Source organism: Wasmannia auropunctata, unplaced genomic scaffold (assembly GCF_000956235.1).
Source record: "Wasmannia auropunctata unplaced genomic scaffold, wasmannia.A_1.0 LD335995.1, whole genome shotgun sequence".
Lineage (NCBI taxonomy): Eukaryota > Metazoa > Arthropoda > Insecta > Hymenoptera > Formicidae > Wasmannia > Wasmannia auropunctata.
In genome coordinates, this window is record NW_012026895.1 from 1 (window position 1) to 26,365 (window position 26,365).

Here is a 26,365-nt window from a genome sequence, read left to right on the forward strand (position 1 = left end):
AATAAAAAAATTTAATTTATCCATTTTTGTGCATGAAAAATTTGTGTGTCTTAATATAAATAAAATACATATATTTGTCAGTGTCCTTTGTCTAGTTAATACAGAAAAATAAAACGTTACTAAATTAAAAATAGCAGTAGCATGTACATACCTTCAATTTGACTTCATTCGCGTACCAGCAATACAAAAAGATTTGTGTAAGCATGCACGACATGTACATACCTAATTCAACAAATTTTCCGCTAGTCTTAGTTAGCTGATATAAAGTAAAGCACACCACTAATGTACTTACTATAAACTGAAAAGTGATAGTAAACCTAAATTTTTTGTTTAATATAAAAGCAAATCTGAAATCAATTAAATATGTTTTAATTATTGACTATTTTATTATTGACAGAGATATTAAAAAATATATAATGGTAAAAAATTGCGATATAATAAAATCTTTGATTTGTGAGTATATTAAATACAAATATTGTTTGCATTTAATAAAGAAACATTTCTCCAACTTAGTTATGTATATCACATGAAATTTAAAGAATAATATATAATCCTAAAAGTAAGGATTTTGATTGTAACATTAATTATTGAAAAACGAACTTAAATAGAAGATTGTGTTGAATAACACAGTCGCGAAGTATTTTCGGATTATGTACAATATCTTTGAAACGACAACTTAGTATTTCTAGTTGACAGCATATATGCAACAATAATCCGCAAATAAGACCATCGCAAGCGACATGCAAGACAGATCCAACTGTCAAACTGATTAATTGATGAAAATACGTAAAGTGGAATAACGCTGTCGAAGAGTAGTCGAACGGTAGCCACGCTCTGAACGTTAACTTTTCTTTCCTGTAATCCGTGAGCAATGATGCTACCGCCGTGGATGCGCATGTTAATTCAACCAGAATCATATAGTATAGAGTGTTTGTCCTGTAAAATGGCTGCATGCGTTTTATTTTGATTACTCAACGCTTTCTTTAATGTTAACCCTCCCTCTGATATTTTTCATCCACATGAAACAATCTTAATTAAATAAACCTGCTAATTTTCCAAATTGGAAAATTAGTGATACAACATTTTACTTCTTTAATACATAATTTTGATAAAAATTTGATTTAAAAAAACAATACATATTAAGTATCAAATCTCTATTAAAAGAAAAATTATCACACATAAAAAAATATGTTACTTTCTAACAAAATTTGATTATTGAAAAATAATACTGTTTAATAAAAGATTAATTAATTAAGGAGTTATTATAAATTCTAATAAAATTTCATATCAATCTGTTAAAAAAACATAAATTGTTTAATTCTTTAATAGATAATTAAATACGAAATACAATTAAAAAGTGATTGTCTTGCAGCGTACTTACTCTATGAGCTTATCGTATCTCTGTCGTATTTCCACTTCGATTGGATTGCATGCTTTGCATGGTTTGTTCGTAAGAATATCTGTTAGCATGACAATGTTACTACGATTTATTAACAGGCTAAACATTTTGAAACAAGAAACGATCATGGCAAGCAGCATGTAAAAATTGTCCATAAAATCTTCCGGATTGTCGACGGTCAGAATTATATCCAAGAATTGTGACAATGTAAAAGTATTTACCAGTAAAAGTATAAAAATAGTGTACACATAGTATATTAAGCGTCTGTGTGGAGACGCTGTCCAGGAATTCGGTATCCAACAACCGCAACTCGATAAAATTTTAAATGTAAATTCTAATATGCACATTTTAACTTTGATTTCACCCGTCTTTTTACATCAAAAAATTATTTCTTATTAATCTCTTATCAAATAACCGTAAGCTATATAATTAAATATACGTGTTATATAATTATTTATAAAGTAATTTATACTAGATAAATTACATGTCCAATGGTATCAAAAACTAATTGTCAATTAACAATTTCGTTAAAAATGACTGTAGTGACAGATTCGACAGAGTGATAGAGTTTTTATAGATACGCACAGTAAAATCTTGAGAGACTGCTGATTATCAAATGTCTATAGCCTCGCAATCGTCCGGTAGTAGTACTCAACTTCCCCCTTCAAATGCAAGGACTTTCATTATTTAGACTATAAATATGCCCTTTGCATAATAATATTTTCATGCAGAAACAGTGTAATCATTAAACAGAGATCTGATATTACATGCGATGTCACGACATAATATTTCATAAGAAAAATACTTAAGATATAAGAATTGAAGAGAAAGAAATCGAAGAATAAGGAATCCTTGAAAATTATGAATAATACAATGTTCTTTACGTAACGTTAGGAAATATAAAATTTACAGCTATACATCTATACAGCTATATTTCCAGTTATATTTCAGTCAAACTTTAACATTCTGTAATAAATCACAATCCCGCGTATACAAGTGTACATTAATATAAAATATGTGAAAATATTATGTGAAAATATGAATATACATCGTAAGTAAAGATGCTATAAAAAAATATATTATGTAATATAAGTAATAGCATTAAATCATTTTCATTTCATGTTAGTGTAATATACAATTATAATATTAAATTATAGGTTCCAGAAAATTTTATTATAATTTTTTGTTTTGCATAAATTATTTATATAACACATGAAAAACATGGATAACAATATTTAAATAATAATTTTTCAGTCTTCATTATTTGCATCTTGTATTTGCTGAAGTATGTTATAAGTTTAATAAGATGTTTTAAACAATTGCAACAAACAAAATATTTAATTAATTAAATTTAGATTAATATTTAATTAAATTCGGAATTGCGTTATAAAAGTCATTGTACTAATTATGCTATAATTATAAATGTTAATATGACATAATTAAATGTAAAAAATTTTCCAAACAATAAGATTCCGGATAGGACTGCGTTTTGTCACGTACGTCTGACCCGCGGCGATAAATTGGAGGATATCAAAATATACCAAAAACTCCAGATTTTCAGTAGGAAATAACAGTCTAGACATATTGTCTATTTAATGAATGTAGAGTCGTGACATACTCATAAAATTCTATTAGAACTGCGTTTTCGAATAGGACTGCGTTTTGTCACGTACATCTGGTCCGCAGCGATAAATTGGATATCAAAATATATCAAAAACTCTAGATTTTCAGTAGGAAATAACAAGTCTAGACATATTGTCCATTTAATGAATGTAGAGTCGCGACATACTCATAAAATTTTATTAGGGTACAAAATATCTTCTTAGCTTAAAAGACAGTAAAAGTATATTTTCTTTGATTTCAACTATTAAATCCCAAATCTCGGGGCTTAATGGTTGAAGATAGATAAAACACATTTTTATTGTCGGAAATCTTACGTTCAACTAATAAAAGAGAAATCGCTGATGAAAAGGGAAACAGATATAAAACATTATTTTTTGAAAAAAGTAACGAACCCTCAGATGATGTACATCCCCAAAACTCTGGGTGTAACTAAAACTGAACTCACTAATGGATAATCGATAATTAAATAAAATTTGTAGTAGTGAAGGTAACGAATCATCAATAACAAATAGTAAATTGGTGTACCTATAAGCGGAGATGGTACACCAATAAATAGTTGTAAAATTCAACAATTGTAAAACGGGCCGAGTGATCTCGAGTTAAACTATAATATAATAGCTCTTCAATAAAATGTTAAAGAAACTAAAGATTGTTCCTTGTTTTAACGAGACCAATGAAAATCATAACTCCTCAATTTTAATCCCACACCTTGTAAAATCTTCTGTATAAACCGCGACATCGTCATTTTCACATTGAAATTCTCTGCCTTAAACTATCTGTACTTGGTATTTCTCTCACAATAGTCTACTTCTTCGAGCAATATACATTTTACACTTCGCTCCTGGTTGATCGTTAAAATCTGTGCGTGATTTAAACCTGTGTGACACATCACTCTTAGAGACCCTAGCCAAGGCCCACCATTTCAACTCTAATACGAGTCAACCTGATCAATAAGTAGCAAAGTCACACAATTTCTTTATTTATTGTGATAGGTTTTTTACAATCATACCATTGATAAGAAACGTAAGAAATGTATTATAAAGATACTAGCTATAAATAATGTCAATAGTAAATAAATATTGTACAATGTTTGGAATATGTTCATCTAATTATCTTATTTAACACAAAATTATTATTATTATGTTGAGATAAGAAATGACGTAAGAAATGTATTATAAAGATACTAATAGAAAAAAATATTGTACAATATTTAGGTTCATCTAATAATCTTATTTAACACAAAATTATTATTATTATTATTATTGATTACAATAATTTAATTTAATATTTCATTTTTATACACATATTTGTTTCATACAATACAAAGATTAATGTTTATATAAATAGAAAATATAAATATCAATTTTCTTCTACTTTTATGTTTTTACTACTTTATTATCGCGTTTGTTGAAGTAGATTGTAAGCAGAATACGATGTCTTGAGCAACTGCAACAATCAAAATTATTTGCTTACCACGTATTTCTACTATAAATTAATAATTCATTTCTTTCTAATGACACAAAAAAAATTAATTTTTTATTTTATGAATTATTTGTAATTAATCCCTTCATTAACATAAAATGTTCAAAGTTAATTTCAACTTTTTTAATCATGAATTCTATTTTTAATAAATTTATTGTACAATATATTTATGTCAAAATACAAAAAAAAAACATTTATAAATTTGGGTATTGTTTTAAAATCAATAAGATTAAAAGTAATTTTTTATACTAACACTAACAAATGATTGAAGATTCATAGAGATAATGTAGGCACTGGTGAACTCAATAGGTATTATACTGCGCTTCATAATTATTAACAAATTCTTTTGAACGCGATAATCCAATGTAAACCATTCCATTTCGAATATATTACTGACCAGTTGCTGACTCTACATTTAAGAATATACGGAAAATTTTATTTATTAGCCTCCCTAATTTTAGTTATAGTAAAACAAAGAGAGATACTCAAATTGTATGCTTTCTTTGTAGATTGGTCTATATTTTATACATCTATATGGATCCAAATATGTATAATAAAACAAAAAAAAATTCATAGATTAATTTTAAAATGTAAGTACTTGTAATCCTTCTTTCTCTCTCTTTCTCTCTAAATATAATAAATATAAATATAAATTAATATAAATTTTTGTAATACAATAATATTTGACATATCTCTCACGTGCTATTGTCAAATTAGACATTAAAAAACATGCACAAAATAAAAAAATATACAATATGCAAGAAAAAACAAAAAGAGAAAATAAGAAATTATATATGTAAAAAATATATGTGTGCACACCTTCAACTTAACTTCGTTTCCATACCAGCAATAAAAAGAGATTTGTGTTAGCATGCAAAACATATATAATATTATTTGAACATATTTCGCACTTAACACGCTCGTCTGCGTCATTTGGTACAAATTGAAGCATACTACTAACGTACTCACTAAGAATTGGATGGTGATTGTGAATTTAAATCTTTCGTTCACCATTAATGCGAATCTACAATCAACCGGATGTAAATTTCAAATGTTTCTATAATTATACACATATCTATAATTATATATTTTATTTTATTATATATAAGATAATTATATATTTTTTGAGAAATTATTTTTATCTCAACGATAATACAGAACCAACTCGAAAATGCTTGTGTGCTGTACAACGCATTCGCGAAGAAAATGTGATGGCTTGTTTAGGAGTTTTTTCAAATGACACTCCAATATTTCCAGCTGAGAGCAAATGTGCATCAGTAATCCGCAAATTAGGCTGTCACAAGCGACCTGAATGATCGATCCAGCTGTTAAGCTTATCGATTGATGAACATAAGCGATTCGAAATAACATCGGCGAAGAATAGTTGAATGGTAACCACGCACGAAAAGCTAGTCTGTGTTTTCTGTAGTCTTTGAACACAGATGTTGCTAATGCAAACGCACATGTCATTTCGACTAGAGTCGCGTAACAAAACGTGTTTGTTCTGTAAAACATATTAATTACAATTAGATTTCCCTTATTATTTTTTTCATTAATATTAATTTATTATTGAATCATAACATTTTAATTTACCGGCATATGAAATTATCTTTAAAATCAACCTTTAAAAAAATAGTATGTGTCCTACATGATATATAATTATAGCGTACAAAAAAATTATATATAAGCAATGTTCATTATAGATATTTTCTCTTTGCAATATAACGAAAAGATTTAATTCTCCATAACATGTAATTACGCTTCGTATAACTATTAATTCTTTTAAAATACTTGCTGTATGAGATTGTCGAATTTCTGTCGAATCTCTATTTCATCATGTTCAGTAGGCCTGCATGGCTTTTTCATCAGAATATCGATCAGCTCTGCAATGTTGTTGCGATTTTTCAATAAACTGAACATCTTACAGCATGATACGACCATAGCAAGCGTCACATAGAAGTTCTCGGTGAAATCGTCGGCATTGTCCACAGTCAGAATTAGATCCATCAGTTGCGACAACGTAAATGTATTTATTAGCAAAACTATGAAGACTGTATATACATCATACACAATACGTTTATACCGCGACGTCCACGAATGCGGTGGCCAGCATCCGCAAATGGTAAGAAGTTTAAATGTGAACGTCAAAACGCTCACTTCACTTTTACTCATCATATTTGGTAAAGATATAAAAAATTTTATTCTCTATTCTACTCTCTACAATTAATGCAAAACGTTCTTATATTAATTAAATCGTATATTTTTTTATTTCATTTCTGATCACTTTAGATATTGTAGAAAGAGAATGTGATTATTTCGTCATTCGACATTCATTACAATTTACAAATATATATAATTCTCGGTTAACAAATAATACACATATATTAAACAATTGTAAAATAATTATGCATTAGATTTTCATTAAAATGTAATTGAACCATAAAATAAAAGAGTTTCTAATTTAGTGTTTTGATATTGATAGCTAAAAAATACACATATATGTAAATATATATATTGAGCACTGTGATAATATGACAAACATATTCTTTGCAGCACGACAAAATAAGAAGATTTTAACTGGTGATCGTAAAGAAGTCTACAGTTTTTCGCAATTCAATTTTTCATCTGAAACTTCCGTCTATGCATTCGACGACTATGTCATTATCGTGGCACAAAACTTGCAATTTTACGTCCCCACGCAGAACGTTTTTGCATACGCAACAGTTTTAAAATGCATGTCTTATACATGATGTCGTGCACTGCCACTTTTATGCCCAACTGTGGCTTATAGTTCAACGTTATGCCGTACAATATCAGCAAACTATCAATTATGGTTTAGCCACATGAAATCTTGATGCAAACGTAGCTCAAATCATATTTAATTTATTGCCGCCACAAGGTACAGTTGAATGTTTCACCCCAATATTCATAGATTGAATTGCCAGTTCGGTTGTTTTTGTTAAAGCAAAAGAAAAAATATATAATTTAAAAATATAAATAAAATCATTTACGCGCGCAAATACATTATAAAAAAATACATGTTGAAAGATTAGAGAAGATACGTAGAAAGTGATTAATACTGTTGTCACAGTATTAATCACAATAAGTTAACATATTAAATTATGCAGTGTCAAGTTCTCTACATACAGATCATTTTATTTTTAAAAGAAATTGTCTTCAAAATTAAATCTGTGTGTGTTAAAGTGCAGCGAAGTTTATTAGAATATATCAAAATTGTCAAACGTAATAAGGTATAGTACATAGAATAAGCTATATAAACTGTTAAAATAAATAAAATAGATTTTACCTATTATCTCTAGCAACCAGTAACTAATAATATTTTGTATAAAAAAAACTATTTATAATAATTACAAAATGTCAATAAAACTTAAAAATATTGTAAATGTACAAACATACAGAATGCAATTGTCTTTATTTAATAAATATCAATAAATTTATAATCAAATATTCAGATTTATAAAAAGTTAATTAAAATTTAACAAAATATATATACTTATAATAGCTAGCTGTAATATATACAGATTTAGAATTTGGGTATTATTTCATAACACATTTGCAAATTAAATTGTCGCCAAAATAAATTTTTTAAATAATTTCGTTTTAATTGCTAATTATCAGCTGTCAATATTACGTATTATTTTTTCTTGTATATATGTATATCGATTTATAAAATATAAAAAATCAATAATGTAATAAAGAGACAATATTGATCGACTAAGGGTAATAACGTTCTCAATGCCACGATTATTGACTCACGGTATAAAATGTGAAACGAAAGAGTATATGTAGAGAGAAGTTTCTCTAGTATATTCAATATAACTCTGCAACAATTCAAACATTTTGTGAATTTACCGACTGGTAATAACTCAATCCGTTGATATTAAATTTTTTTTTAAATTTTAATAAAAGAAAATATTTTAAAAAATAACAAAGATATTGCGAAAGACATTAGAACATTTTGTAGATAATTTAATATAAATATAATTGATCTCATATCTTAAATGATTCGTTAAATTATAACTAGATTCTGACATATTTTCAAAATTTTTCAAAATGCTCAAGTTTTACGAATTTAAAGTTATTGTAAACGTAATAAGTAATCAAAATAAGGTATTTATATTTCTATTTATTTACTATTTTTTAATAAATTTTATCTTCATTGTATAATTATCATCAATCGTTAATCAAGTGACAAAATTTACAATGTATGGAGCAACCGGACCAACTGTCTTTCATAAAATCTGCCAGATGACTCTACTGTTTATTAAATACTTGAATTCAAACTCCTATTTTATATGTATACTGTTATTGCAATTCTTATTAGTTCATAAACATTTATAATCAATCAACATTTTGACAAAAATTACCCCGTACGAGCTAATATTTTTTATATTATATATTTTATTTTAATGTAAAATAAAATTTTTTTTTACTTTTCAGTAACAAAATACTATATTTAAAAATCTAGTTTTATACAAATTAGCCAAAAATATTGATTTTTTTTAAATATTTATAAATCAATAATCGATAATAACTACATTCTCTGAAAAATTAATATTTTATTGAACTAAATCAAGTATACTTTAAATAAAATAAATACCGGTATATACATTCTATAATTCAAATCAAAGTTCAATGTTTATAATTTTATAAGTTTATACATATAATATAGGTAAAACATTTTAAATATCAAAATACACGCATAAATAAAATAAAGAATTTAAAAAGTCTATTTCCTGAATTCTAATGTGAATTATAAATTGCCTAATGTTTAAATCAAGATTTGTTATCAATCACATAAGCGTCTCATATTTCACATCTGCACGGGATGGACCGTGGCCGTGTGAAATTCCAACGAGAGGGTGAAGATGAAGCGAAACCCAAAGGCGAAGCGAAATAAATCTGATCGTACCGAAAGGGTCGGGGTTGTCAGCGTTACGATATAGGGTCTGTTCTTATCTGCAAAATACAGGCAATGCCGTCCCGCACTCTCCTAGTATTCTAGATCCCACGTGTACATTGTCCAAAGTCCAGGAGAGGAAAGTGAACAGGACACGCCATGATGAATCGGCCATATTGCCCTGAACTATTCGCAAAAGAGGGTTAATCCTGCTTGTGAACTAGTATTTTTATGTTCAGTCATACATATTTTTGCAAATAAAAAATTGCAATAAACATAAATTTTTTAATTATGGCAAATAAAAGTATTACAAAAATAGCTTTCTTAATTGTACAATGTAATATCAAAAAATTTGAAATACAGTCAAAGTTTTTCAAGTAATCTGTTTCTTTTGTTTCTTTACAAATTAATTTTTATCAACAGTAAGCTTGTAAGAAATTTCAATTACAATTTGAACAAGACAATTTGATTACAAATATATTTTATTATAAAACGTTAATTTCAATTTTTTTGATATAAAAAATTACAAAAACTAAGAAAAAAAAACAGTAAGAAAGGGATGTGCAAAATTTATGTATATGTACGTTATAGTTATAATATTATTACCCATAATATTATTATCCCAGCGTGGGAAGATGACAAATCATCTTATCAGTATAGCAACGAACGTGACAACCGCGTGGTAACCGATTCTGAACATATGTATCTTTTATATTCTCAAGTCACGCTATAGAGCATCAGTTATGAGCACAACCGACGGATTCTATATTCGTTCGAACTGCACGCCATATATAGAGTGTTCCAAAAGTAATTTTTATTTTATTGCTATGGAATCAATCGTATTTTCTCCAAACAATCTCTCACGTTTCAAATCATAAGATTCGTTCGTGTAACATTGGTAAATGCAATTATGACGGTGTATTTCGAAGTAAAACGGACTTTCCCGTCACTTTCCTTCTTCCGTTCTTAAGCGTACCGTGTTAATATTTAATGGATCACGAATGTGGGTAATAACGAGACCTCAATTTTTATCGTGTTTCTAGGTCGGACTCGTTCCCGCATTCTTCCTGGATCGGTCACCGGGTACAATTAACGAATCCTATCGTCTGGCCGGCTTCTGTTGTCCTTAGTGTGAACTTTACAAGACTTATATAATGCATGCGTAAGAAGAATGGACCACCCATGTAGAGAGGTCTCTCTCGACTCGGCTTCGAGTGCACTTCGGGATTGCGCGCGCGGACGAAGCACTCCATCAGAAGAAGTAGTCGGCCGGACAGCATACCGGGTAGAAAATGACACCAGTCTCGAGATGCACGTTTCGTATCAGTCAGATCGAACTCTCGAACCGTATTTTCTCTTTTCGCATTTTCGCGAAATTAGAAAACGACTGTGCAATAATACAAATTTTATTGCAAACAAAGTTTGCTGATTTTAGCCTGCTTTTGGCAACGTGACAAAACAATAATAATAATGTACGCTGAAATAATTTCAGAACAAATAATCCGTTCAAGAAAAATTAATATTTATTTACATATAATAAGAGAAGAAATATATATAAAAATTGTAAACAGTTTCTTATGTCTGCACTGTTAAACCTACAGTGTCAAATTTAATTCTATTTAAGTCGCCACTGCTCCTATTTAATATATAGTTATTTTTAATTAAAATAATATAGCTTTTTTTAAAATAAAACAATGAAATTTAATCAAAATTTGAATTAAATTTGAACTGTTTTAAATTATTTAAATTATTTAACTTCATTGTTTTAATTGAAAATAACTATTCATTAAGTAGGAGTGCAGTGACGACTTAAATCAGGTTAATTTTGATACTATAAATTTAATAGTGTGCCTTGTAATTAAATTGCGTAATTAAACTTTTCTATCAATGTACATGCTTAATATTAGTTTGTCATAATTCTTAAAAAAATGTTTACTTATATTTCAAAAAAAATTTTCAATATTGAAAGATATAGTTTCCTTCTTTGTTCATGGAATCTAGTATCTATGGTTTCGATATCATCATAGATAATGATGATAATTATGGAACCTTCTATAATATTTATCTATAAACGAACAGGCAATCGCTGCGATATTCTACATACAAAAATTCTTTACATCACAAATTTTGCACGAAAGCGATATTTTTGTCAAAGAACAAAAACACTTTCAGAAATCTACGTTTGCAAAATATACATATAAGAAAAGCCCGCCGTTTTCTATACACGATTTTCGAAACACGTTGTATAACGCAAACCCATAGAAAGCACACCTGAATAACGCGTTGCTGTTCCTTCGAGAAGAGCGGCAGAGGTCGAAGATTTCAGGTCACTACGTCTCGAGAGCATAATGCATCGCAGCGAGGGAAAGAGTTGTGTAAACGAACTTTCATGAACTTCCGAAAGTCGTCGCTTTTTCACATCTTCCCTGTCGTTGCCCATCCTCCGGCACGATCCTTTTGCGCGCGCGCTCGCGAGGTGTGTATAGTTTGTACAAATAACAATACCAACTGAAGTTTATAAATTCGTATTGGCAATAAACGAAATCTATCGGCCAAAGGTTCGCCTTAATAAGTCCAACTATAATTTTTAAAACATGTCCGCATCACATGTCCGCAATCTGCGGTCTAAATTAGTTTTAAAACTTTGGATAATATATCATCGTTATTGTATTTTACATTTTATTTATACCGCGCACATAGTCTCGTTAATAAACAAGATTAGATGATATACCATCATACTTAATTCAATTCGTACACTCGAATCCAACTCTTTTTCTCAAACAAAAGCGGCTTTCTAATACGTGGAACCCGAAATGCGTGTGGTCTTCGAGAAGTGTTAATCGCCTGGCTCGCTACCGTGTTGCTTCTGACCGGCCCTTCAATTAGTATGTGCCACACGGTTTCGAATCGCGCAGCGGTCCCGGTCTCATCAGGCACATCCACAATGAATTTTGTGAAAACAAAAAAATTTTGTTGATTTGAAAAATATACATTTGAATAAAAATTTTTTTTTTAGTTTTCACTAAGTGTCATTAAATTCCATTAATTATTTTGTTTTATATTTTTATATAATTAATCATAAAGTAACTACATATATAGGGTTATATTCTTATTGTTTTAATAATGCAAAAACACATGCAATAACAACGTTATTGCAATGTTTGGTACGTGAAAATTGATTAAGCTATTTGTAGTGATATCTTTTTACCGACAATTAAATCCTTTATAAACATTCGTAAATTAATAGTCAGTGGTGTGGACATTAGGAGAATTTTATTAGCCGCTTCGCACGCGAGAGCAGCCCGAACGAGAACGAACATCGAGGCGGCGAAATCGCCGTGGATTCCGATGCCGGATAAACTCCTTAATCAAACAGCGAAGCCAATCGTGCGCAAATCGTCTGAATGAGCTTGCTTTTTTGTTATAGTTTACCAGTCGGGCACCTGTCGCATGTGTGCGCAAAGGGGTGTGGATTCAGAGATGGAGGATTCAGAGAGGGAAGAAGAGAGAGAGAGAGAGAGTAGGAAAGAGAGAAAGGGGGAAGAGGGACATAGAGAACGAAGCGAAGAGGGGTAGAAGTGCACGGAGAGAGCATAGAGGGATGGAGGGTGAACGGAGGAACACGTGGTTCTATTTGCAAAAACAAAGTTTGCGCGGGACAAACACGGGCAGACACTAGCCGGTCTAGTCGACTTCGGGGTCAAAAGCGCAACAAAGACTCAATTGCATTTCATTCCCACCCGTAGAATTCTCTTTTTTCTACCCCAGTTTCCGTCACAGAGTCGCTAATCGAATGATAAAGTGCCGTCGAACATCGCCCGATCGGCCCGATTCAGTTTTCGAATCTCGAAGATCTGCGTGAGAGGACTGTGAAAAAATTAGATTCCGAATTGTTGACTTGATTCCAATGCTATTACATAAATATATTTACGTAATGATTATCCAAGAAGTACGTATCGCTAATTTTACATGTCTACAATTTTACTGTCTACTTCAACGTAACAATTCTAATAATTATTTATTTAAGATAATATTTTACATGCATTTAAAATAGAATCATTGAATTATATTTTACTCATTTACAACGTTAAACGTGGAATTGAGATTTGTAATTTGCTCGCTCGCTAAATAATTATTTTTTTGTATATAATCATAAAATGAGAGAGAGAAAGAGAAAGAGAAAGAGAGTCTCAATAGATGATCATCGAAAAGTCATTCTGTTGGTTCTTAATTCGAATGCTTACTCTTCCGTCAAACATACTTCACGTTGTCACAATATTGTTATCGGCTGCGCGGGAGTATCATAATGGATCTCAAACACTCAATTTCTCATCTCGATCAACATTGTATACATGTTATCCCAAAATATCACGTAAATCGTACTAGGAAAGAAATTTATATAAATAATAGAATGGAAAAAACGATCCTGTCGTTTCTTCTTTCATAAAATCTTTAGGTACAAATACTTTTTATAGTCAGTCAATAGAACCTGTGTGCAAAATTCTGTTTTAGAAAATTTTTTAAGAAAAACGTAATTCTACCTTTAAAACACTATACAAAAAATATGGAAACTGAATCTCTTTGTCCGTCTATAAGTTCTCTCTTTTCACATCTGAATTTTATAAAATTCTTTACGAAAGTGCAGGAAATACGCAAAAGTAATTTTTCATGTTTCGAGATTTTTTTTATATTGTAAGAATTTGAACTGTTATTACCTTCATATGAATTACATAAAAATATCACTATATACTGTTTATATATGTTAATTAACTTTGCGTATAGCGCGATGCGGAATTTACATGTGGCGCCAGTCTTTCTTGGTTCAAGTATAGGTAGATATAAGCACGCGAGCGTACCTGGAAACTTAAAATGGTGCTTAACCTTCTGCTCAAAGTGGTTACGCCTGGTCACTCTGACCTTATTCATTGTATTTCATTGTGAGGAAGGTTCCGTATACTCACTATTCATTGTGCTGCACGTCTCAACTGCAACTAGACGCCACTTTTGAGTTACTTAGCCATATTTCAGACTTGCAAATTCGCGCATATAAAAATAAACTATACTGAAATTAGAATGTATACTTTCACCATAAAAATTCTATATAAATGATAAATGTTTTATTTTTCAATGATATTAAAGACTATATAAAAAGCATATATAGAAATTTAACATTTTTTAATATCTTTATTATTATTAACGTTTTCAGAAGAGAACTCTCATTTTAGCTCTTCTTTTTCAAATCTCAAAGTATGCAGGTACCGATATATGCAAGTCCTGAGATATGTGCGACTTGACTGTAGGTACGAAAGCTGAGGACGCAAGGTTCTCGAAGCGGAACGTCGTCATTGCATTACCGGGGAATTTTCAGCGCGTCTTTCAGAGCATAACGTCCTCAGGTTCGTCGCGTGAAAACGCGATTCGAGGGGCGAGAGGGAGGGGGGGGAGGCGAAGGGGGAAGGGTTGGCGAACGCGATGGACGCGTTGACGAGACGAAGACGATGGCAGTGGCGGTGGCGGCGGCGGCGGCAGCGGCGGCGGCGGCGGAGGTGGTTGACGGTGGTGGTGTATGCCGTGACAAATATTTGCCTGTCAACACAGAGAGGCTCGCGCTACCATCCCGCTCTATCCCTATGCGCGCCGCAAACGACATGCATAGCCGAGGGAGGAACGTTTGACGGGAGAGGTGCAGGAGGACGGCGACCAAACGAATCATAAAAGGGCCCGATTGAGAGACAAAGTGGAACGAGGAGGGTAACGACGCGCGATAAGAACACGGAGAACTCGATTCCCGGGCGTTCCGACCCGATCACGACAGTTTGTCAGCATACTAACGCGCCGCGATGAACGGGATAATGATCGAAGGTGTTTGCACGCGGTTGCTGAAGTGGCAAGAACCGAACGTTGCATAGATAAGAGAGTGGGAAAGTTAGATTGCATTGAATACGATCGATATACTGTGAAATAATACAACATTATGTAGAACAAAATGGAAACAAAATGAACTAATTGCTAATTATGGAAGACAAGTATCTCAAATTATTCTAAAATATAGGTATATTTTATTAACCTTTAAACCACTATCGGTCTCATAGACCGCTATTGAAACCGTTACTTGTCAACAATTTTCTTATTTTTCACCATTTACATATATTTTATTTCCATTGTATATGAGATTTTTTTGTTAACCCTCACATTGAAACATAGTTTTCCTTTTCCCCATCAACAAGTCTTCAAAAAACATACATTTTTATTATAATTAACTTATAAAATTAGCGGAAGCACAATAGCAGTCTGTCAGATCGACATTGTAATTAGTGTAATTTTTTTAGGCGTGGTGATTTAAAGGTTAAAAATATCGCATTCCTATATCTGTGCATTCTTCGATTAATACTACCTACTCACTACTTATTTTTTCACCTTGTCTAACAATATTTGCTGTTTATAAAATATTATATAGAGCTACTTCGTTTATACTATAGTCCTTATTAACAATACCATGATTCATTATTAATGTAAAAATTGTGACAACACAGGAGAATCCTTTCGAGCGGAGGGTACAAACTCGGTACTTCCGAAAACAACCGCGCGCTCACGCTTCGGCTTCGGTCTCGCGAGAGAAAGGAAAGTATCCGCGTAGGAAGCGGAGTCTCTTCATTCACGTAGACCTTTTCGGGCAAGGAGAAGAGCGAATGACACGGATGAAGGGGAGAGCGAGGAAGGAGGATGTTGGGTGGAGCAGGGGGACAGAGAAAACGATGGCCACCTACGATCCGTTCCTCGCTCGCTCGTTCATTCACTTACTCACTCTCCTCTCTCTCTCTCTCTCTCTCTCTCTCTCTCTCTCTCTCTCTCTCTCTCTCTCTTCCTCTCTCTCTCTCGTTTCTATTCTCTCTCCTCTCTGTGTGCTTTTAATTTACCGGGCGGCAGGCAAATGTTTGCGCCACTCCCCCTCGATCGTACAACCCATCTCTCTCTCCTGTTCTTCCTACTTCTCCACCTTTCGTGTCTCTAGCCGCCACTTTCTATTCCCTTCGCTCGTCCGTTTTTCCCTTGCAAACGTTTTGCACCCTTCCCTGCCGCCCCTCGATCGAGGATTCCTCTCACTCCCTTCCTCATCGTCCCGAATATATTGACTGACTCTGACCATAAAGAATCCCCCCTGCGCAGATAGGTCCACGGGAAAAGCGGAGAGAGAAAGCGTGGATTCCATCGCGGATGGTAATATGCCGAGGTCAAAAAATAACCGCATATATGTACTAGACCGAAGTGAGGGGGGAAAAAAACGTGCCGGTCAACTGATCGCGATTTTTATTAATCGCGAATTAACGTGACGTGTGCGAAATGTGGATCGGCGATGAAAATATTGATATTGGACGGACGTACGCCGTCGACGGGGCAAAAAAAAATTACAAAAAGAACCGACGAAGAGAAGCGGGGAAGAGGCAGGAAAAAGAGAGATGACGATGATAGAAACGTTTGACTTCGTCGCAAAAGAAGTTACGCTAACGGGAGATGCCAATCGCCGTACTTTACCAGCGCGGCAGTTTTTTTTTAATTCAACAAATAAAACATGCTATACGCTATTAATCGTGCATACATCTAATTTTCCACATTCGATTCACTATCGAGAAGAAATAAACTACGCACACTCTATGCTTTACTCTGTGCAACGATAAAAATATTGGGAAATACGTAGCGGCGGGCGGAATCGCTAGATATCGATGAGATAAAGAATAAAATTATTCGGTGATTGAATCGATCTGGACATTACTCGTGACGTTACACGTGCCAATTATAACAGCCTAATCTGAATTGTAGTGGGGTAGAATACCGTCGAATTAAAGAATTGTCGCGGTTGCAAATTTCGATCGTTCGCGCACGCTCCGCGTTTCACTTGTGGCTTTTAATAAATGGCATAAAAACGAGATCAAATATTTAATCGGGAAATATTTGAGTGCCTATTATTACAGGGTAGTGGCGCGGCATAGATACCCGGTGCAGCAACCCCATGGTGCCTCCACTGTGCCATTCCGTTTATGTCTGGCAAATATACATAGTTGTTCGCGTTAGATACATAGACATCCGCGCGTCGATTTAAAGCGAGACACCGGCGAAGCGAGCTCCATTTTCCGCTCGTCGTTTTTCTGCTTGTAACCAGCCCCCCGTGCCGTCATCGTTACTCCGCAAAGATACTCTGGTTAATTATAGTGTTTGGGGATGGGATTGAATAATGTATCGGCCGATCGAGTTGGCAAATTTTCCGGGAAAGAGACTTCTAGCCTGGCATTTGCCGGGACGACGATGGTAACTGTGAGACCGCAGTTTGCAGCACTCGATGGATACAGACAGAAGACATTAAGAATACATATTACACAAAAAAAAAATACATTTTTTCTGCGAAAAAAGCATTTCGCTGATATGAGGCACTTATATAGCTATTACATCGTTATTGACGAGAGATATCTTAATTAGCGAACGACATGTTTCAATTTTTGCTGTCGACAATTATAGTTCACACATTAAAATAATATAAAATGTGTAGAACCTTTTATTTATAAATTATAAATTAATATTACAAAATCGATATTCTAAGATTCATGATATTTGATCGAAAATTGATGAAAAAAATCAAGCGAAGAAAGAAGGGAAGAGAAGCTAGATTGCATTTACCGTACAGACCAACAATCTCGAGCTTTCATGCTTTCACCCCTATGCGGTTTTTACTCTTTTTTTTCCAGGGCATTCGCGTAAGGGCGTCGCGGCGTAACCTGGGAGATGCCGGCCGGGCAAAATATTTGTGCTGGGCAAATGAAACAGGACCGAGGTGCCCGTGTCGCGTGGGAACTCAAAAGATTCCGTCGCGAGTGGTTTACACACGTCTGGGAGGAAGGACACGAAGAAGCAAATAAATTAGGCGGCCGGTCCTACGCAATTAATGCTCACGAACACGTTCGCGTTACGCGCGACCAGCATGTAACGAATGTATAACACACGGCCACCACGGGGGTTGCTTCAGGTGAGGCAGCGCAATTACGCGTCGCCGCCACGCGCCAATGTCCTGATATACGGCGCCTAATGAGGGTGGCCCTTCACATTTGACCCTCTTTTTTTTCCCTCGCGGTGGCCACGCGACCGGAAGCGAAACGACGGACATCGAGGACATCGCATCCACGTGTAACAACGACGATGTGTAATAATAATTAATTGCCGCATCGAGGCGCTGCGCCGCCAAGTGAACGAGGAAGATAATCGCGAAAGGGTAGCCTGCGACTATAATTATACATATTGTACATATATTTCTCTCATTCTTATAATTAATATATATTAATAACGCAGATTGTGCGAAATGTAAAATTTATCAGAGTTAAGATTGAGCTTTCACTTTTAATTAAAATATACGCTTCGATTAGAAATTTATTATTATATAAATTATCCCAGACAATCATGATTGCTGATCGTCCCGTACGTTCGAGTGCATTTTAGGAACGTCGCGCGATATCACGAACAAGCTTTATCATCGAGTACAGGATGGGACCCTGTATACAAGCTCAAAGCTAACGCGCGGATAATTACATCGCGCCGATGATCATAACTGGCGGCTCGAGTGAACCGAAAAACAAATAGCGGCTGTGCGCAGCACTTTTTCGAGCCGCTCTCCGCACAACCGAGAGTGCGTACACGTACATACATCATACATACATCATATATACGTGTATACATGGCGGTAGTCGGAGCTGATCGTAAATATACGCGCTTGTAAACCGTGCTAGTGCACAATCTCCTCTTTCTCCCTTGCTCTTTTTCTCCGTATCTCTCTCTCTCTCTCTTTCTCATAGCGACGACGACGGTGTAAATCACGTCCCCCGAAGCCGGGTTTATTAGCGACCCGGCGACTAGCAATGTTTGTCCTACAATAGAACGATATATAGAAGGTGGGGCGGGACGAGAGTGAAGGAGCCAGAGCACACGGCGGCTTAAAGATCTTTCACCCCTCTCCCCCCCCCCCTTTCCAAAAGTCCCATCCGCAATAACTATCGTGCTGTGTGTTAAGCGGAATTATGCCCCAATAAAGGCCTCGGGGAGGGTCCTCGCGTTGTGCTTCGTCGACAGATAAAGCACGTTTACCGCAGGATTCGCCCGCTCGCGCTCGCCTAATGAGTGCCGAAAGACGCGCCGGTAAATCTACGCGCCTTTTATCCTCCTATTTTATTTTTGCCTACTTACTTCTATCGGCAAAAACACTGAAATTGCCAGTCAAAACAGATTTTCTACTGTATTTTTATCTTAAAAAAATAATTTTTCTTTCCATGCATTAAAATGTATATATAAATCACGCGTGTACGAATAATAAAATAAATGTGAAGAAATACTTTAGATTTTAATCAAGAAATTTACACAATTGTTCAAGTAGCAGAATTACACTTTAACATTGAGAAGTGCACTTTAATTATAATTGTGTGCTTGGAGGTGCGTGATACTTCAGGTTTCACTAACATTACTTTTTATAATCCTTATACAGCTATCTTATCATATCACGGGGAGCAATATACACCGCTTCGCACGTACGTATATGCGTGTGCGTGTGTGCACATGTAAGGATCATTCACGTGTAGTTGGAAACACTCGACGAACGGGTTGGAAATGTTGCGGCTACAATGGCCGGTTCTTTCACGGCGAGGCGGAGAGTCAGAGGGCGAAGGAGAAGGGGGGGGGGGGGGGGAGCAGTGGAAAATCTCGAGGTGGAACGTCGGATACCAGAAGGCGGATGATTGTACGGTGTCTTTGAAGCGGATTGAATTCGCTCTCGAAAGGGTAAAGTTGAGGGGAAAAGCGGAGCAAAAGGAGGAGGAGAGGTAGAAACGGGCAGTGGAGAGGGAGGGAAAGGATGGTAGAACGATGAGAGAAAGGGCCGAGTGAACGAGTAAAGCCACCCTTTGAAGCGAACTGGTTAGTAGATGAATTCGAACGTTCTCTCTCTCTCTCTCTTCCCCTCTATCACCCCTCTCTCCCCTCTACTCCTTTCCCTCTCTCTCTCTCTTCTCTCTCTTTACGAAGGAGTGTACAAAAGGGGGCGAGGGAGGAAGGTGGACGAGTACGCGCGCGCGGGGGATGAGTACAAACACGGAGATGGTAAAAGTTTATTAATTAGCTGGAATTAAGCGGCGGCTGGTCCGATGTTCGTGAGAGCCGGCGAGAATTCCTCATCAAGGCGAGGGAGGAGGAACGCAAAAGCAAGAAATCGAGATGGGAGACAATCTTTATTCCTCACTGATAATCTCGAACCGACTAATCGACCGTCTCGATGTTCAAGATATAATTGCGGCTCCGTTTATCGATATAGAATAAGGACGCACGAGAGAGGGTTTACACGCGCGAATGTTCCCACCGAACTGGTTTTATATCTGTATACACTTTGTGTGACATATCATTTATATAAGTATATTGATAATTAATAAGAATTAATGATATATGTAATAATACGACATTTTTATTTCTACAGCGATGTATTTATCTGTACAAACAAATATTATGTAATAGCAATTTTTCAAGAGTTTTCAGAGTTCACGCATTAACATATTACAGTGTGTTTATGTCTTTCTGTATTACGCGTAAGCAATTGTGTCCGTTTGATCGCAAGATTAAATTACAAGGCTGGTTGGATTTGGCGAAAATAGATCACGCAGACGAGCAATTCCCAATAATCCTCTCCTCCTATTACCCTATACGAGCGCCATTAAATGACCATTTGTCTCATCGGGCGAGCCATGAGAATCGCTCGGTCGACCGGCATTCTGCTTATTCATATTTAATTCACATGGTACGTCAAGGGGTAGTTACGAGTGTCGATCGTAGGGGTTCGCCACGGTTAAACGTGAGATATTATACCGCGTTTCCGGCGACTTCGGTCTATTGTCGGCGCATCATCGTCGATAATTGAGGGGCAGAGGAGAAGAAAACCACCCCTGCCCGTTTGCGGATTAGTATAACTCGGGACTCACGTGCTATTGTTTAAATAAATTGTAGTATTTACAAAATATTTTGTTTAAATGTGTCGCAGCTCTCGTTTAATGCTGTCAACTGTAATTTTAAATCTTACTTCCATAATAATTTTCTTTTATTTCTTGTACTTACAAAAATATATAATTTATTTTAATAATATTAAAGGTTTTTTTCTATTATATAATAATAGATAACGTAAATAGAAGAAGTTTTAAACTAATTATTTTAAACAAGAAACGTTTTAATTTTATCAAGTGCTACAACGTCAATTTAATAAAACTAATTTGTTTTTAATCAATTCAAAGATATTCTCATAATATTTAGATACGCGATCTTAGATAATCTAGATAAATTTAGAATCTATTCATTCCACAAGATTTCTACAGATGGCACCAGCTACATTTATAGCGACCGAAGAGTAGTTTAATCAATACACGATGTACAAAGTTTGCAAAAATAACAAATTAGTATTTCTAAAGAACAAAAAGTAGTTATATATATTTCAGCGTTTATGATAATTATGCGTATATTAAATAAAATAAAGAAATCACATTTTGTTTCTCCCACCTCCAAGTTAGCAATTATCTAATTGTATTATCTGCTATTACATTTAATCGCGTGCATTCTAAAAAGAGGGATATCGCGTTTCTGCATCTCGTAACAAAGAGGGATTCAAGACGGTACAACCCTCACAAACTGCATGCGCTTCTCTTCCGCGGCGCGACGGGATGAGAGTGATGAGACGAGCGCTTACGTTTAGAGTAGCCTGCAGTCCCTCCTTTTCCAAACAAGAATTTGCACTCTCTTCGTTACGATGGCCAGGCGTCTCTGCAAACTGCGCGAATGCTGCGATAAAGTAACGTGGAGTAACGCGATGTGTATATACACCGGGTGGGTGTATACTTCCTCCCACTCCCCGCGGGCTCACTCGCCCAACCCCGGGAAGAGGGCGAGAGAGGACGAGGGAAGGAGAGACGGAAAGAGAAAGAGTGAGAGGGAGAAAGATTTGCAGGCCCTGTGGGCTTGTTTGACTTTACTTGCAGCTATGTAATTGAATATTATACCAGGCTACCTCGCTGGAAGGGTTGGAAACTCTTACGGAAGGGTAGGGCTCGGGGGCCGAGGATCCGAATGGTGGACGGGAGATAGCCCAGGAAGCCTGGAAGGAGCGCCTGATGGAGTGGTCCGTGAGAGGAACCAGAAAATTAACTGAAAATCTCACGAAATCGCGAAGGACCCTCCGCCGCTCCGGTGAATGTGTTTACTCTTTATTATACTCGCGCATCCTCTTCTCTCCGAGCCTTCGTTCTCTTCTATCGGGCTATCAGACCCGCCGAATCGGCCTTTGCGTCTTCCTCCCTCCCTCCCTCTCCCCTTCTCTTTCTCTATCCCTCTTTGGCCCATTCGCTTGAAATAATTCTACCATGCTCATTTTATTATCATTTCGTTTGTAACTTTTACTGCTTCTGTGTTAACAATATTTTTTTATGTAAAGAGAATGAGAACTTATCTCGAGTATCAACCCTTTTGTTATCCAATCAACATTTATTAGAAAAGATTATAAAAAATTTTTATGTTATTTTTAGATGACTAAATAATTAAAGCTACACTTTTCAGGTAAAACGATTTTAGAAAGCATCAACTTTCTCAATAAATTTAATAAGAGAAGATTAAAATTCTTTTGCTCGTGTTTCATCCATATAAGTATTAAATTATATACATATAAAATAAATAATGATTAATCTACTTTTTCTATATTATAAAATAATTTTGATTTCGCTAGGATTAAATAAAAATACTTTTCATTGCTCGCGTCTTTTTTCAATATTGCATTAATAACGTCTTTTAATTAGTGATACGCGAATATCTACGATGCGGATATCTAGACTACAAAGCAAATTTGCAAGTTAATTTTTGGCCGTTTATTCGATTTCCTAGCTCTTTCTAAAGTAAATATTTCCGGTTACGCGTTTTATTGAATATCACGCTTGGCTATATCAATTGTATGCGAATATTGTTTGAATTACGTTTAAAACGTACGGCAACGCGGGCGTTGCCTACGACGCACTTTTGGCGAGGAAATATGCGTTCACACGCGTAAATCCCAATTTCAGTTAATTGTGCGAGTTTCATTTATTACTTGCATTTTCCTCTATGAAATTAATGATAGAAGAGAATTACGCAGGCATACATTATGTTTCATTAAATACCTGGCAATTATTTTTCAACGACAAACGAATACTTGAGTGGTCGACGACCGTACACGGTTTGCCCTGTCCCAAGCACGCAATCGCATTAATATGTACCGCACAATCAGGCGTCCTCCGGAACCGATTATAATCGATCCCGAACATTATCGAATCAAGTTAAGTTATACGATCGATGCCTCCATGCTTTAACTAAAAGCTAGCCTGATGAGACTCGGGCAAATTTGACAGAGGACACATCTCAGGGGAGATTTATGCACATTCGTTCACGCTCGAGCGACACGAGACATTATTCGCGCAAAAGTAAAAGCGAATTTCCACAGTGCACTTTTTATTTCATCCGAGGAAATGTTTATATTCTACCGATATTAGATTAAACCGATTTCGCATTTCTATAGCTATTTCAAAAATTCAAAGTGAAAAAGATACCGTTTCAATGATCATGATATTCATAGTTATTTACTTAATTATTTACCAAAAATTCAATAGTCACAGAAAATAGAAATTTAAATTATATAATTAATATGTTTCATATTTTTTTATAAATTTTTTTTAATAAGAATAAAAACATCCCTCATATACTCATTTTATAACTATGATATGATTTTAACCACGCTTCTGATAAGATTATCTTTTATACTCTAATTGTAATCATTCTTAGATTTTAATGCAGGTACTGCTTTTCCTCGAAAATGAGAAGATTAGCATGCGCTTTATCGCATTAAACTGTATCTCAAACGATGCATCCTGGCTGATCATCAAAAGTGCACCGTGCAAATTCGCCTTAGGAGCCATGGAGAAAGCGAGAAAGCCCGAACTCTCTCACTTTCTATTTCTCTCTCTCTCTCTCTCTCTCTCCTCTCCTCTCTCCTCTCTCTCTTTCTCTCTCTCTCGCTTTCGCTCTCTCTCTTTTTCCCCGCAATGAGAGGGGATGAACACGCCGCTGGATGGTTGGTATACAGCGGACCGGTATAGTGCGCCGTGCTGGTCGATGGTGCGGCCCGTAACGCCCAGCTACTGCGCAACCAATGCGCGAGTCCACCATGTTTAATGCCGCGAATTCGCTCTCACCCTCGCCGAGGGGGTTTGCCACCCTCGTCTCCCCGCAGCGCTCCCTTCGATATTCGAGCGTGCAGAGCAGCAGCGCTCTGCCCTGCTGCCGACCCTAACCCCGATCCGATCTGGTCCTCCACCGATTCTTCCTTCCCACCACTCCGACTCTTCATCCCCCAGGCCGCCGCCGCCGCCGCGTACCTGGAAGGCCGCATAACGTACAACAAATTCCCGTGTACGCGTGGCTTCAAACCGCATCATCAGCCACCCCCGTGCAATCCCCGTGCGGCTTCGCCATCCTACCCCCTCCCCCCCCGCCCCGTCGTATCTCGCGAATTCTATTTTATCCCTGTTTATCCCGGCGTTTATCCCCGCCGCGTTGACCGACCTACGCCAATCGCAGTCAAACAGCGCACTTTTAACGAGTTTTTTTCGCGAGGCCCGACCGCGATTGTGCTTTTGGCCGACAAATTGCAGCGGATCATTAGCGAGATGAAAGCCGCCCGCGGTGCATCCCCATTAATCGCGACTGGTCACGACACTGATTTTCTGCTCACGTATATTGCATGATCTGATTCAAAAAGTGGAAGAAAGGAAAGTACTTTACATAAAGCGCATATAAGAAATACCAGCTGTGTTCTTTTTCAATAAAGGAAAAAAGATTTTTATACGGAAGTCTGTAAAATTACTCGTAGCTTGCAGAATCCCATAGCTAGAATATCATTTATTGCTGCAAATTATATCTCCGGTTTATGAACCTCTCCATATTTGTTAATTACATTATTATTTATTAATTATTTAGGAAGATTACATATTTATTAATTATTTATTAATTATTTACGCAGATTTATACAATAATGTTAGTATTAATTTGTAGTTTTGAAAAATGAATACGTTTATAAGTGTTATATGTTATATATTAAAGAAAGAAAAGATTTCTTGTATATACCCACAATTTCTTATGCGTTACAGGTACAAAATATGCTACTTATTTTTATATATTTTCTTACAATTATATAAGTAATCCAAGGCTAATGGTTTTAAAAAATAGCTTTCACTTCGAAAAAAATAGCTGGAAACTGGAACATAATAAAGATTATCCTTTCTTCTATAAATTTTTCGCAATATTATACATATAACCATATACATGTATAATACATATTGTACATATAACCATATACACGTATAATACATATTATACAACTTAACCGATCGACTAGAGTTGCCAATTTCGGAGACTGACGCGGCGATCGAGTATTGCACCCGGAGGTCAGTGATGGTGGCGAGCGCGAAACGGCCAGGGGAAACAAGAGGTTGACGTGGGCAGGAATAGGACCAGGAGGGTAAAGGGTGGAGGGCGCGAGCGAGGTAGGGGTCGGACCAGTACGGAGAAGCACTAGTAACGTGTATTTGCAGGCCGGCTCGATGCATAGTTAATGATTTGTCAACCGAGCCCCCTGCTGGACCGCGCCACGGACCTGACTAGGCCATACATTATAAGCGGCCAGATACCGGCGGAGTGACCGGCCCGTGACGGCGCTCGCGACCACGTACATAGCGCGCTAATCAACTATTCATTTCTGTCGTTGCCTCCTGGCGCAGTCCACTCGATTGCAACAACGGAAAAACCCTCGCCGCAGAATCGAAAACAAGTGCGAACAAAAAATCTATTTTAATCAA

At 35.5% G+C, this 26,365-nt stretch overlaps 2 protein-coding genes across 2 annotated transcripts in view; both read right to left on the minus strand.

The window, feature by feature from the left end:
- Positions 1–151: 151 nt before the first annotated feature.
- LOC105453769 (putative odorant receptor 71a) overlaps positions 152–26,365 on the minus strand; it is a gene marked incomplete at its 3' end in the record, with an annotated part of 75,549 nt that continues 49,335 nt past the window's right edge. The window contains exons 4-6 of the mRNA XM_011695968.1: positions 1,382–1,460; positions 601–936; positions 152–347 (exon numbers count right to left, since the gene is read on the minus strand). Of these exons, the coding sequence (XP_011694270.1) occupies positions 152–347; positions 601–936; positions 1,382–1,460 (611 nt within the window). The remainder of the gene's footprint in view (positions 348–600; positions 937–1,381; positions 1,461–26,365) is intronic.
- LOC105453754 (putative odorant receptor 85d) lies at positions 4,326–6,526 on the minus strand. The gene is made up of 5 exons (XM_011695936.1): positions 6,300–6,526; positions 5,670–6,008; positions 5,324–5,528; positions 4,758–4,913; positions 4,326–4,468 (listed from the first exon to the last, which is right to left on the minus strand). The coding sequence occupies exons 1-5, from the start codon at positions 6,509–6,511 to the stop codon at positions 4,418–4,420; spliced, it is 963 nt and encodes a 320-aa protein (XP_011694238.1). The 5' UTR covers positions 6,512–6,526; the 3' UTR covers positions 4,326–4,417.

Coding starts and splice junctions, on each gene's coding strand:
- LOC105453754 (XM_011695936.1), bottom strand. CDS start 6,511: ATGGATCTAATTCTGACTGTGGACAATGCCGACGATTTCACCGAGAAC. Junction 5,529..5,669: donor CAGCACACAAGCATTTTCGA/GTTGGTTCTGTA, acceptor GGTTGATTGTAG/ATTCGCATTAATGGTGAACG. Junction 4,469..4,757: donor ATCTTCAATCATTTGTTAGT/GTTAGTATAAAA, acceptor TGATTGTTGCAG/TTGCTCAAGACATCGTATTC.